Here is a 14826-nt window from a genome sequence, read left to right as displayed (position 1 = left end):
CTGAACAGACGTCACATTTTTCTGCAGGATGTCAAGATTTTTCCTTCCTTTGCCTACTTTGACGCTCAGGAACGAACAAATTTGAGTCAAACAGACAGTGTTTTTAATGAATATCAAAGTTATTTAAGACTTAAGATTTGGATTCAAACAAAGTCTATTTTATTCCGCCTTACTGACTTTTGACTCCCTACATTTTGCCCAAAAAAGGAACCGCATCATGGTATAACCATTATTTTTATCCAATTTTTGTGTTTCAGAAAAGTCAATTCCGACCTCGTCCTCATTCTACTATTGGTGTTCCAATAAAATCTGATGAAACTACCTCCAGTACTGAAGATCTACATTCTCAATCCATTCCCAAACATCGTCAGTCCAACTCCTTAGATACAACTCATCAAGATTCAGATCTGTATGTCATTATTTTTGGGGTTTTTTTTTCAACCCTTTGTCTATCTGTCAGCAATGGTGGTTGGAAAGACCAGCATATGAAGAAAAGGGGACAATCTTTTGCCGGGACAATAAACTGAAGTCCTCTATGCCAGTGCTTCTCAAACTCGGTGAAATCATTCCACCCTGAAAGAGTTCTTCCAAATCTATTTCGTAAATGACGCCATTTTAGTCGTATTTCACATTGTCTCCCATTTTCTCCCTAGTCCAACGATTCCTCCCCATGGTCTTCCAATTCCACCCTTCTTGAGAAGCACTGATCTATGCAACATTAAAGACCCCCATAAACTAGGAAATTTAGTAAAAGGTTACTGCATGCAAATGTTTTATGAATTCCACCTCCAAAGAAGCCTGACAGTTTTGGTCTTTTGTAGGAGTCCCGAGGGTGATCCAGGTGGTTTTAGTCGTGAGGGTTTCGGCCGTCAGAGTATGTCTGAGAAACGTAAAGGTCACATTGATCCCAGAACAACAGAACAATTTTGGCGTGTTCGCTCTGGTCGGGAACAAAGGACTGGTAAGTTGAGTCTATAGATATTATATTAACTGCATTTAAAGGGCTGTAATCAAACCCAAAGGATAGAATTAGTGTCTGGACAAAGTGGACACAAATGTTTAACGATCAGCCTGTGTTATCAATATGGAAAACACTGTCTTTGGAACTTTACTGCATTACATGTGTCCAGGTATGGACCAATCAAATCTCTTGAAATTCAAAGAGTTTTTACTATTTTGTAATTGTTTGTTGACTTGGATTGAGCCAGATTTGCAATGTGTCCAAAAGGTAATAATCAGAATGGCCTTTTGTAATTCTTTGCATCAAAAAACATCCAGGGTCAAGTCCAGGAGTTTTCAACCTGGGGCCTTATTCTCCAAAATTTAACTTAAATAAAAAATCAGGATTTTAAGAAATACGGCAATCTGATTGGATAATAATACTAAATTTAAAATCAATTTTAGTAATTGACCAATCAGATCACTGGAACACTATAATCATCTTAAGTTTAGTTTTCAAGAATAAGACCCCTGGTAGTGTTTATTCCCAAAGGGTAATTTTGAACCTTTTGGAGGGTAATGTGGTGTTTGTAGTCAAGCAAATGTTTGGACAATTATAATTCAAGTTGTACTATTCAGTTAGGCTATGTTGTTCTCCAGGGATTACAGGGAAAATTTGAGAGAAAATGACGAAATAGTAAGGAATTCTAGGAGAAAGGGCAGTAATGTAATCAGTCAAGGATCCTAATATTGGTAATAGAAAGAAAAAGGTTGAAAACCTCTGCTCAAATCAAATAATTGATTGTTGAATTTGATAATTAGATATAGACCAATAAAACTTCGTTATCTCGGAATTAATTAACTAGTTAATTAGTAATCTGAGAATAAGAATAATTAAAATGATAAAACCATCAATTAAAAGATAAGAAAAGAAAACTCTAGGGTGGTACATAGTCTCGAATGACCTTTGAAATATTTGACCTATTTTGACACACAACTTGGAATAAGGCTTAGTTTCGGACATTTTTACTTGGTCAGCTTTCAGTATATTTTATTTCTTTGTGGATATTGCTTGTTAAGGTATGAACATATTTTTGGTTAAATCATGTATTTAAAGATGGGTTCCCTTATTTTCATTTATGAAAATGAAAATGTTAATACTTATATGAATAGAAAGTAGAGGTGTTCTAATGACTTGGAAAAATACCAGTTTGTCTCACATGTCCATAATTAATTCATAATTAGCTAAATTAGAAGAGAATAACCAGCAAAATTCCAATGAGTGACCGATCAAGAAAGGTTAAAAAGTCGTTTTTTTTGTTTATCCAGACTGTTTATACATGGACATTTAAGATTGGTTAAAACTCTTTATTATATGCAATAAGAACATAATGATATGATTAAGAATACATGATAGTTCATTAGAAACACTATTAATCACTTAGTTTTCTAATTTGACACTAAAAAATGAGGAAACCCATCTTTAAGTCAAATGCACCAACATGAAATAGCTAAAACTTTTAGACTTCTGGTGTAGTTCTATATGGGCAAATTTTGGAAATGCTGTTATTTTATGTTATTAGAACAATTTTAAATTTTTTGGTGTCAATATTGTGTTGACTGTTGTTGTAGGGGGGGAGGGGGGGGTGGGAGTCTTATTAGGATCTTTTACAAGTTATGTTTGATTTTAGCTATCTCATGCTAAGGGATCTTTTTTCCCATTCAGCTTCTCTTGAAGGTGTAGAAAGTTGACCCAAGTTTGAAACATCTGCCTCTATTCCAGCCTCTGAAAGATATTTTGATATTTATTTGCTGAAAAAGAGTCAGAAAAAGTAGACCTTGTTTAATGGGGATTTTCCACACCTCCAAAAGGTGCGAAAAATTCACATTAAACAACACCTAGTTTTTCTTACTTGACACCAACCAACAACTTCCAAAATATCTTTCAGAGGCTGGCCGACTTTTCTGTACCATGTGGGCTAATGAAGACGGGCAACGCCATGCAGGGTGCGATGAGGGAAATTCCGCCAGTACAGCGGCATTAGCCTGCTCTTTTTCGATTTTCAACTGTCGAGGGATCTTTAACGTGCACAGCCTGTAGCACACGGGGCCTCGGTTTATTGTCCCATCCGAACGACTAGACGCTTTTTCCATGTCAACCCCTTTCACCTGCTTCACTGACAGGGGGAAACCGGGTTGAAAAATCCAAAGGTATTATCTCGACCTATGCCGGGATTGAACCCTGGAACTCACTGAGCCACCGTGGCTTCCTTAAATCAATAGGAAATAAGGATCTCAAACTAAATATTTTATAGTTTCAGTAAAAATCAGAAGAATATTTTCCTTCAACACAATAGGTAGAGATATAATTAAGAATGACATATGCATCTTGAATGATCCTCTCCCCCTTACCAATTCCTTTTGAAAAAAACAGTGCCATTTTGTTACCCCCAACATTAATGTCTAATAGCATGAACAACTCATGATACCTTATATGAATTCAACAGAGATTTTCTAGCCCTTATATCAGTATTTACTGAAAACAAATGATATACATTGACCAAACTTTGGTTCTGTTTATTTTTTAAACTTTCATTTCTAATATAGCCACTTCAGTTAGGGTCTAACAACAGCCCTCTTGATTGTTGTCTAAGTGACCTTTTGAGCTAACCTGATAAACATCATGTCACAAAATGCCAGTGCTGTAGAAGGTAGAATTTTTATCAGTTAAAGCAGACGTCATCGTGTTAGGTCAAAAGGTTAATTTGACGAATGTTGAAGAGGGCTGTCATTAGACCCTAACTGAAGTGTCTATATAAAAAATAAAAATATTGGCCAAACATGATCCACAGGCTTTGGAAAGGTATTTGGAATGATTATAATAGAAGCTATCCCTGAAACACATACAAAGTCCAGAAAATCTTTTTGAATTGATCTGTACCAGGGGTTTATATCAAAATCATTGTTTGCATGAAGGTTATGATTATAAGTTTGTATGTCAAATAACAAATAATTTTCATCATTTGTCACCATTTTTATTACAAGATGATCATGTTTCACAATAAGCTCAAAAGTTGAAATGATCCAGGGATTGTAAAGAAGTTTTCTAAATTTTTAATGTGTATTTGGGACACTGATAGCATCAATTTGCACCATTCCATACTTCAATCAGATGTCTGTGGTTCCTGAAATTCCACTAAAACTAGGTATCACTGTCGCACATTAGAATTGCAAGAACCACAGACATCTGACTGAAAATTTGAATAATGCAATAATAATGTTCCAAATACACATGAGAAATTTAGAAAACCTGTTTAGAATCTCTTTAATCTGATGGCTTTGTCAAAGATTGTTGTTGGAAGCCACCAAAAAGGGTTGAATTTATAGCTAAGTAGTGTTCCAGCAGGTTTTTGTACCTATGTGTTACTATAAGTAGCTATGTGTTACTATAAGTAGCTATGTGTTACTAAAATTAGCTATGTATTACTATAAGTAGCTATGTGTTACTATAAGTAGCTGTGTGTTACTGTAAGTGGCTATGTGTTACTATAAGTAGCTATGTGTTACTATAAGTAGCTATGTGTTACTATAAGTAGCTATGTGTTACTATAAATAGCTATGTGTTACTATAAGTAGCAATGTGTTACTATAAGTAGCAATGTGTTACTATAAGTAGATATGTGTTACTATAAGTAGATATGTGTTACTATAAGTAGCTATGTGTTACTATAAGTAGCTATGTGTTACTATAAGTAGCTATGTGTTAGTATAAGTAGCAATGTGTTACTATAAGTAGCAATGTGTTACTATAAGTAGATATGTGTTACTATAAGTAGATATGTGTTACTATAAGTAGCTATGTGTTACTATAAGTAGCTATGTGTTACTATAAGTAGCTATGTGTTACTATAAGTAGCTATGTGTTAGTATAAGTAGTAATGTGTTACTATAAGTAGCAATGTGTTACTATAAGTAGCTATGTGTTACTATAAGTAGCTATGTGTTACTATAAGTAGCTGTGTGTTACTATAAGTAGCTGTGTGTTACTATAAGTAGCTATGTGTTACTATAAGTAGCAATGTGTTACTATAAGTAGCAATGTGTTACTATAAGTAGCTATGTGTTACTATAAGTAGATATGTGTTACTATAAGTAGCAATGTGTTACTATAAGTAGATATGTGTTACTATAATTAGGTATTTGTTACTATATTTAGCTAGCCTAGACAGACAGCCAGTGATTAGAAGGAGTGAGTCAGCTGATTCTATAGTAGATCTCTATGAAGAGTATGATCGTCATGATTTTTACCGCTGGAGTGATGACAGTAGTATGTTTGCTTACTAATCAAAGTTGTGTGGCACTTAGGGGTTTTCTTTTGCAAAACTTATATCAAGGCTGTTCCATTGTTTTTCCTGAAATTTGTCTGAATAATTTGGTTTTTGAGCAAGAGCTTGCAAAATAATCAGGCATATATGCTTCAATATGTCAAAGGATTTGACAAACCAGCCTCAGTTTTTTTATACAGGGCATTTGTCTTTGATAAAAAAAAACCCAATGAAATGACAAATGGAACAGTCTTCTGCTCACGATTTGAATTTCTGTGTTTTATTTTTTATTTTGATTCCATTGTTTTCCCAATAGATTTTAAAATGGTGATTTAGAAGTTTTCTCCCTTTATGTTGTGTGATTAACAAACTTTATGTGTTGTTACATTTCCAAGATCATGTCATTTGTGTTTTGGACTGCATTACATTTGTGTTTTGGATTTCATTACATTTGTGTTTTGGACTTTATTACATTTGTGTTTTTGTATGGTCCATTTTTTTTTATTTTGTTACATTTCCAAGATCATGTCATTTGTGTTTTGGACTGCATATTACATTTGTGTTTTGGACTTCATAACAATTGTGTTTTGGACTCCATTACATTTGTGTTTTTGTATGGTCCATTTTTTTTTATCTCATTACAATATTTGTGTTTTGTGTTTTATTACATTTATGTTTTAGCTTTCATTACATTTGTGTTGTGGATTTCATGTCATATTTGTGATGGGATTTTTTTACATTTGTGTTGGGGTTGATTGTTTTTTTAACTGTTTGTGCCTATTTTTCTCAATCAAAGTCGCATTTGTCTTTTTGTCGTCTTTTCGGAAAGGCTACAAAAAATGGCTATTTTACTTGTGGAAAATTGATTTTTGTAACTTATTGCAAGTTGATATTTTCATGTATATATTTTATATTTTTGATATTTTTTTGTTATTTTTATATTATTTTATGATATTGTCATGTTATTTTTGATATTTTCATGTTATTTTTGTTGTTTTCAGGGCACGTAAGATCAGCTAGCAACACATCCAGTACACCAGGTAACCAACACTCCTCCAATCTTAAACGTTCCTCGTCACTAGAAGATCTAACTGTTTCAGATTCCAAAATGGAGGACAAAGACAGCCCAAAAACTGGTCGCCCCATTCACCGACCTCGTGCATGTAATGAAAGTTTCCGAGCAGCCGTCGACAGATCCTATGAAAGTCAGTCGTCCCAACTGACTCCGTCCATGGATACACGTAAGATTTGGCAACTATCCAAATATATAAACCAACTATTACCATATATACTCACTGCAAATAATTTCATTGGCTGTCGCAGTATTACCCAGCATTCATTGCTGTCTGTCACATTTCCTGTTGTGTATCGAGTTGTCAATGTGCCTATTTCGGTGGATTCAGAAATCCACAATCCAGTGTTTTATCATCTGTTGAAATACAGTTCTAGCTCTTTTGTTTCATTTTTTTCTGTGGGTTACTTTACTCATTTTTGATCTAACAATTTTCTTTTTGAAGTCAGTGAAGCAAAGTTTGATGAAGCATTCGGCACAATAATATATGCAAATTTAACAAAACCACAACAGTAATTTCTGAATCCACCAATGATCTTTAATGCAAACATGAAAACCAAACTCACAGCGTAGCGTTTTAATTGTATGTGCACTACTAACTGCATGTGATGCTTTATATGTTCATAGTTTGTTTGTATTTATATTCACATTTAGTTATTTTTTTTATATTTTTGAATTGTATTTATGCACCAGAATTCAATTTAAAGTGATACTACATCTTAGAATGAACATAAAATTTAGGTTCTCGAAATGGTCAATATGAGTATATATTCATCAGTGAACTTTCCTGGTGTCATAAAGTTACAACAGAATCCCTGTAAAATCTGGAAAATTGGAAAATTCATAAAACTAAGTAATTATTGAAAAACTCTTAATCTTGATATTAAACGTTTTTCAATAGTTAATTACATATTTATGGATAATTACTAAGTTTTTTTGATTTATCGGATTATATAAGGATCCTGTTATGTTATTTATGACACCAGGTATATCTACTGGCTCTTATTGGCCAAGTTTAAAATTCTTCAATTTTATGTTCATACTAAGGTGTAGTATCACTTTAAGCCATTTTGCAATGCATGTAACGACTCAAAATGACTTCTTGTGTTATCCAATAATATTTCCTATGATTAGCCAAAAAGGTAGAAATCAGCTTAGCCGTGATATGCTAAAAATAGAACACACGTATGACTTTAGTAGGACGAACCACTCTTACAACTGTTAAAGTTATCATGTTATCATGTCATGATACACAAACCACCTCTATGACATCATGGCCTATTAAAATTCATCACGACGATCTGTGAATCAAATCAAACTGTTTATTTTCCGTGAATTACTTGCACTCACTCATTCACTAACTCAATTCATTCACTCACTCATTCACTTACTCATTCACTCACTCACTACTTGTAGGTACTTGCATGCTTGTCACTTATGCGCCAAAATTGTTTTTTTTTTCAAACTTTTGGTGTATTTTCATCTTTAGGAGAAAAAGGAAGGTACATGATTTGTGTTAGTATATTCAAGCAAACTTATCTTAAAGACTTTGAACTATTTGATTAATAGTGTTTCTAATGAATTATCGTGTGTTCTTAATCATATCATTATGCTCTTATTGTATATAATCAACCAATCATTTTATGTCCATGTATATACAGTCTGAATGCACAAAAAAGACTTTTTGACCTTTCTTGATCGGTTACTCATTAGAATTTTACTAGTAATTCTCTTCTAATTTAGCTAATTATGAATTAATTATGGACATGTGAGACAAACTAGTATTTTTCCAAGTCATTAGAACACCTCTACTTTCTATTCATATAAGTATTAGCATTTTCATTTTCATAAATGAAAATAAGGGAACCCATCTTTAAATATATCGTATATATATTTATATTGAGTTATGTGGTACATTTTAGAGGAGGTTACCCATGGCAGCAATTTCCATAGACATGATCTCTATTTAACCTCTATATCTATCTTACAGTAGAGGAAGAAGGAACAGAGAGTGAAGCATTTAGTCATGGTACATCTGGTAATTCAGCTCGCTCCTCAATGAGCAGTGAAAGCACAGTAGATGACCAGGGCCGCAGCAAGAAAAAACCTACCAAGGAAAAGAAATCTGGTGGCATTTTGAAAGGATTTTTAAGGTAGGAATGATCATCAGTAAACTGCTGTGTCATCTAATTCTAATGAATTTTGTTGCTTAAAGGTGCCAAGTGTTTAAAGGGACAGGTATTTCCATCCGTTTGACCGATCCTACCTTAGCACTATAACCATCATACAGTAGGAAATAAGGAAAGGCCAATACATCTTGATAATCTGGCGGCTTCACAGCCCCGTCTATTTCCTTTCTTATGGAGACAAGCAGTGTCATAAACTGTCCACAAGCACCATTTGGCTTACTTTCTGGGAATTTCTGCTCTCAAGAGCGGACAGCAATCACAGCATACATATTTTTTCGAAACTTGCTTATATTCATGGGAGCCGTGGTGGCTCAGTGAGTTAGACGCTTGCTCGCTAACCTGAAGGTCCAGGGTTCAATCCCAGCATAGGTCGAGATAATACCTTCGGATTTTTCAACCCGGTTTCCCCCTGTAAGTGATGCAGGTAAGAGGGACTGACATGGAAAAAGTGTCTAGTCGTTCGGATGGGACAATAAACCGAGGCCCTGTGTGCAACAGGCTGTGCACGTTAAAGATCCCTCGACAGTTGGAAATTGTCCTGGCAAAATTTAAAAACTCCATTCATTTCATTTCATTTGCTTATATTCATTCCACCACCTTTTTTTAAGCTCTTCAAATTTTAACCCATCTATTTTGACAGGTTTGGTAGAAAGTCAAATGAAGAAGCACGACTGAGGTCAAGGTCATGTGAACGACCTTCAACTGATGACAGTGAGAGTCACCAGCTTCAGAGAGAACAAGCATGGCAGATGGCTCAAAATGAAAAACTAAGGTGAGCTTGGTAATTTGGTGATTACAACTTGTCTCATTAGTGTCTATTAGTAGTAAGATAAGACTTGAAACAAAATGGATTTTTTAACATTCTGACCAAAGTGGACAAACAGCAGACAGACTTGCAGTGCCATGGAACAATCATTTGACATGCTTAACTGAACCTTAGACCAAGAGTGTGTTTCACAAAAGATACTATTCAGATTTTAAGAAATACTGCTTACTGATTGGTTTAAAAAGCTTTTGATTTTAGTGATTGACAGGTGACAGGTGACTGGAGCACTGAAATCATCTTAAATTAGGATTTTGTCCAACAGGCTCCTGAAGGCTTGTGAGTTTCAGGTATCCAAAAGAGAACATCCTCAAAACCTAAATGGCAAAATGTAAGTTTTTCTGTAATTTGTGTTTCTACTTAGGTTACAACAAGAACAGAGACGTTTACAACAACAACAAGCAATAGAGACTCATCGAGCTCAACAACAACAACAACAACAACAACATCAGACGACGAGGGATGACGTTTACTCTCACAACCAATCAGATCCGAAACACTCTGAAAATTTCACCAATAAATTCGACCAAAGTGCTCATCAAAAAATATATAGCAATAATAGTGACATATATGGAGGGAAGCAAGGAGTATATTTACAAACAAGTCATCCTGATATGTATGGTTCCAAAAATATCCCTTCGTTATCCACTCAGACACAAGTTCATTTTAACTCCTTGCCTCGTCCATCTTCAAAAACAGACAAAATACAGCAGTTACGTGCTGAACATCAACGTAAGCATCAAGATCGTCAAGGTCATTATCCACTAGATGCAGCAGAAGAATATTACGAAAGACGAATTATTGAAGAAGAACGAAGGGTAATCTCAATTTTTATTTTCCAAATTCCCCCAAAAATACAAAATTGTTGAAATTGCAAACCTTTTTGTGTCAAAAATATATTGATTGTCTTAAATCGAAAGTGTGACATTGTAGTCTACCAAATTTGAGGCCCTGCCCAGTTTCTTCGACATGATATTTACATGTTCCTTTAATTTCATACATTTACCTTTTTATACGCCCACATCTCTCTATGTGGACGTATATTGTCGGCACCCCTGTCCATCCGTCAACATTTGATTGCAAACGCTCTAACAACTAGATTTTTTGATGAAATCAAATGAAATTCGGTATGTGTATACATATTCATAAAACGAAGATCAATTTCGAATTTGAGCTATTTTCGATTGTTAGAAGCAGAGTTATTGCCCTTGCACCAAAAGGGTGTGCCAGTCCCCCCTGAAACATTTAGATGACTTAAAATACTTGTTGAGTCACTATAGTTGAGCCCCCCTTCAAAAAATTTGGCAACCCTCAGACCCTGGGCTGGATACAGGCCTGGCTCTACTATAATGAAATATATTGTTTTTTCAGCGGTATAACAGATCTGGAAGTGACAGTCAAACGATGTATATACGACCTTCCAGTAGAGCTCAATCTGGGGAAAGGTAGGTTTTTCAGTCAACATGAAAATAAGCATTCGTACATACAGCGGCCATTGTCTGACAATAACCTCGTATACAGCTGAAGTGAAAATCTTCTTACATTCGCGTTACAAAATATAGATCGTCATATGTTAGTTATCTCCCTTGAAGACTAGTCACAGTGGGGAGAAGTCTGGGTGTATGGAGACAAAAATCAAGCTTATATTTGAAAATAGTTCGATTTATCAGTCAGCTGCATATAAGGTTATTATCAGGCGTAGCAAGAATTGCCGACTGACTTATTTACGATTGATGAAAATGTATGAATAGTTATTTAGACAGGACAATAAACTGAAGCGGTTTCAGTGATGAAAGTCAGGGTGGTTGAAATTGTAAAAGATTACGCTAATGTTATTGTGTTGCATAATTTTCCTCAGTGTGCATTGCATTGTTTTCATTGGCCTGATGAAATACAGAAGAATAGGACTGTATATTTGGAGCAGACGTTATTTTATATTTTGGTATTCTATTTTTTTCAATCAGAAAAGATCATTTATTCTGATATACATGTTGTTATGAACACAATTATATGGATAACAATTACTTTAATAAATAACTTGCGACGTTTGGTCTGTATCAAGCAATGCATACATGTGTAATCTACCGATGTGCATTGTTATTTTGTATTATTGCTTGATAAAGACGAAAGTATCATCGTCGAAACATCGCAAGTTACTTATTTGTTAATTGTTATCCATAAAATTGTGTTCATATATCCACACCTCAATTACTAAATGCCACTTAAGGATGGTTACATGTTGTTATTAAAATGTTCAGGTCTAATATTGAATTTTTAAACTTTCAGGCCCAGTAATAGACACAGTCCTAATTTTATGTCTGGGGCCACAGAATACAGCCCGCACCCCAGCCTTAGTGATGATTCAGAATACACACGGACCTCGGGTGTTTCCAATAAACAGCCATTATATAATCATAGTTCACAATATCTTCAAACAAGACCGGCTTCACGAGGCTACCCAGAACAATCTCACGGTTACCCTACAGAGTTTCGTCCGGATCAACCCAGACCGTTACGGAACTATTCTTCTGAGCAGCCGTTACAATCGCGAAATTATCCATCAGATCAGTGGTATCGCCAGCAGGACTCAGACAACAATACACGTCACATGCAATATCGTTCTGAGTCAGCGCGAAATGTGAAACAATATTATAATGATCAACCGTCAAGTTATCGAGATCGGGGTGGTTATCAAGTGTATAATGGACGACGTGTGGTCCAATCTATGGCTGACCCAGGCTCAGCTAAAGTATGACTGTTCTATTTTTGATTTGTGTTTGTTTTTGTTCATTTTATTACTGAAATAAAAAAACAGAATGAGGTTCTCTTTGATCCTTTCTATCAAAACTTACTGTTTATCAAACAAGTTGTGTAATGTTATTAATTGAGTTTTAGTTTGATAAAAATGAATATTGAATATGATAATTTCAGCATAAACTATTTCAATGTCATAATACGGTTGATTGAAAAAATAAAAACGTTTTAAAGGTATACTACCTCTTAGGATGACCAAAAAATTGAAATTTTTTAAACTTGGCCAAAATAAGTCTTTATTCATCAGTGGACTTACTGGTGTCAGAACTATACAACAGAATCCATTTATAATCCAATAGATTCATACAACTAAGTAATAATCCATTAAACTAAGTAATTTAGAAACATGATTAATGTTTTTCAATAATTATTTAGTTTAATGGTATATGGTCTTATATAGAGATTCTATTCTTTAGTTATGACACCTGGTAAGTCCAACTGATGAATATATACACTTGTTGACCAATTTGAAACTTCAAATTTTATATCCATTCTAAGTGGTAGTATTCATTTAAGTAATTAGTCCGAAACATCTGCCACTATTCCAGCCTCTGATGGATATTTTGACAGTTGTCAGCTGGAGTAGAGTCAGAAGAAAAAGACCCTGTTAAATGGGGATTTTCCACGCTTCCAAAGATGCGTTTTCTCTAACATAATATTGAATTACCTTTAAGTGTCACTTGACTCTGTGAATTTTGAACTTTTGGCTGCGCAGGCAGTTTTAAATGCTAGATCAGATTCGCCAAAAAAACTTTGATAAAACCGAAGACATGATATAAATGGTGTAGGGAGAAAATGATGGTATGACAGAACTACAAAAATATTCATCTTTCAAAATATACCTGGGCTTTGCAGATTCGAGGTATCTAAATTGGGTTAAAACGCTCGCACCTGCAGAGATGCCGAATGTCCCCATTTAACAGGGCTTATTATTTCTGTCTCCACACCAGCTGACATCTGTCAATATAGCTATCAGAGGCTGGAATAGAGACAGATGTTTCAGTCTACGAAGTCATTTGCTCAAGCAGTTAGGCCAAGATATACATGTACATCTGGTGACAATTCAAAACTTATCAGTCTACTGTATTCTGACGTCATTTGGTTCCAAGTAATATTTGTCATACCTCAAAACAAAATGGACTATTCCTCGAATGTGCATGAATATATGTATGTCAAAGTAGAGATATTTGTCCTCATCTGAATATGCTTCATGAGTAGTTCATTTTATTTTTTTAGGGTAGCATAGGTATTAATGAAAACAATTGTTTCAATACCTATTTTATTCTACCATAGAATAACTGGTTGTACAATAATTTCAATAACTACTTACTCTACCCTTGAAACAAAGTGGACTGATCTTGATTATGTTCCAGATGTGCAGAGATATCTTTGTCCTTTACACTGTTATATATTTGATTCCACTTTGCAATGGTTGTGTTGTTTACCGAATATACATTATTTAAGCTTAGTAGAGTTTTTGGTTGAGTGTGGTACAAATTTGCTCAAATTTGAACCTATCCATATGATATTAGATTTTGATGGGTTAGGTACACATTTTCTCAAATTGGAACCTATCCATATGATATTGGATTTTGTTGGGTTAGGTACAATTTTGCTCAAATTGGAACCTATCCATATGATATTGGATTTTGTTGGGTTAGGTACAATTTTGCTCAAATTGGAACCCATCCATATCATATGTGATTATGGCTGGTGTTGTTCATTCCTTTTCCTATTTGAATTCATCCATTTAGTCGTGACTATTCCAAAAGTTATCTTGATTGCACTCTACCAAAGTTATTTATGCACATATTAAAGAAATCGCAAAGAAGTTTCTAAATTTATGTGTATTGAGGACACTGATATTTGCACCATTTTAATTTTCAATCAGATGTCTGTGGTTCCTGCAATTCCATCAAAACTAAATGTTTGATTACCTTACTAATTGCGAAATTTGTTTTATCACGTTAAGGCCCTTCGCGATGAGTGATGTCATTAAACACTTAGTTTTAATGGAATTGCAGGAACCACAGACGTCTGATTGGTATTTGGAATGGTGCAAATTAATGCTATCAGTGTTCCCGATACACATAAAAAATTTAGGAATCCCTTTTACTACCGGTACCTGAAAATGAAATGGACTGGTCTAAGATGTGCACTCTAATGTGGTCTGTAATTTAAGATATATAAACATTTTACATTATATGTATAATTCCATATTTTATATATACAAATCATTTGTACATTTTTGTATATTGATACTGGTTGAATACCACTCACATATAAACCCATCCCAAATCAAGTTCATTGGCTCTAAATAAGACTGTTTAAAATTACATAGTTTTGCATTCCTCAGAAACATACTAAATGTGGCGCAGGAAGACCTTGCGACTGACTTGAGTTTGTCAGAGTCTGGTGTGGTTATGTCTATGATTAGTCCGAAACATCCAGCTCTAATCCAGCATCTTGTGACAATTATCAGCGGGAGTAGTCAGAAAAACTAGGCCCTCTTTAATGGATATTTTCCACACCTCGAAGATGCGTTTATTCGAACATAATATTAAATACCTTTACGATGACTGTAAATAAGTTTTGGACCTAGTTTTTCTGTCTCTATACCAGCCGACAAAATAGCTAACAGAAGCTGGAATAGGTGCTCATGTG

At 34.6% G+C, this 14826-nt stretch overlaps 1 protein-coding gene across 1 annotated transcript; it reads left to right on the top strand.

Moving 5' to 3' along the window:
• Positions 1-4451: 4451 nt before the first annotated feature.
• On the top strand, positions 4452-6713 carry LOTGIDRAFT_132050 (hypothetical protein; the record flags this gene model as incomplete). The annotated part of the gene is made up of 2 exons (XM_009066499.1): positions 4452-4491; positions 6598-6713. Coding segments are annotated over 2 exons (156 nt in total), but the record flags the coding sequence as incomplete, so codon positions are not given.
• Positions 6714-14826: the final 8113 nt, after the last annotated feature.

The sequence above is a fragment of the Lottia gigantea genome, assembly GCF_000327385.1.
Source record: "Lottia gigantea unplaced genomic scaffold LOTGIsca_77, whole genome shotgun sequence".
NCBI lineage: Eukaryota > Metazoa > Mollusca > Gastropoda > Lottiidae > Lottia > Lottia gigantea.
This window is presented reverse-complemented; position numbering and strand designations above follow the sequence as displayed.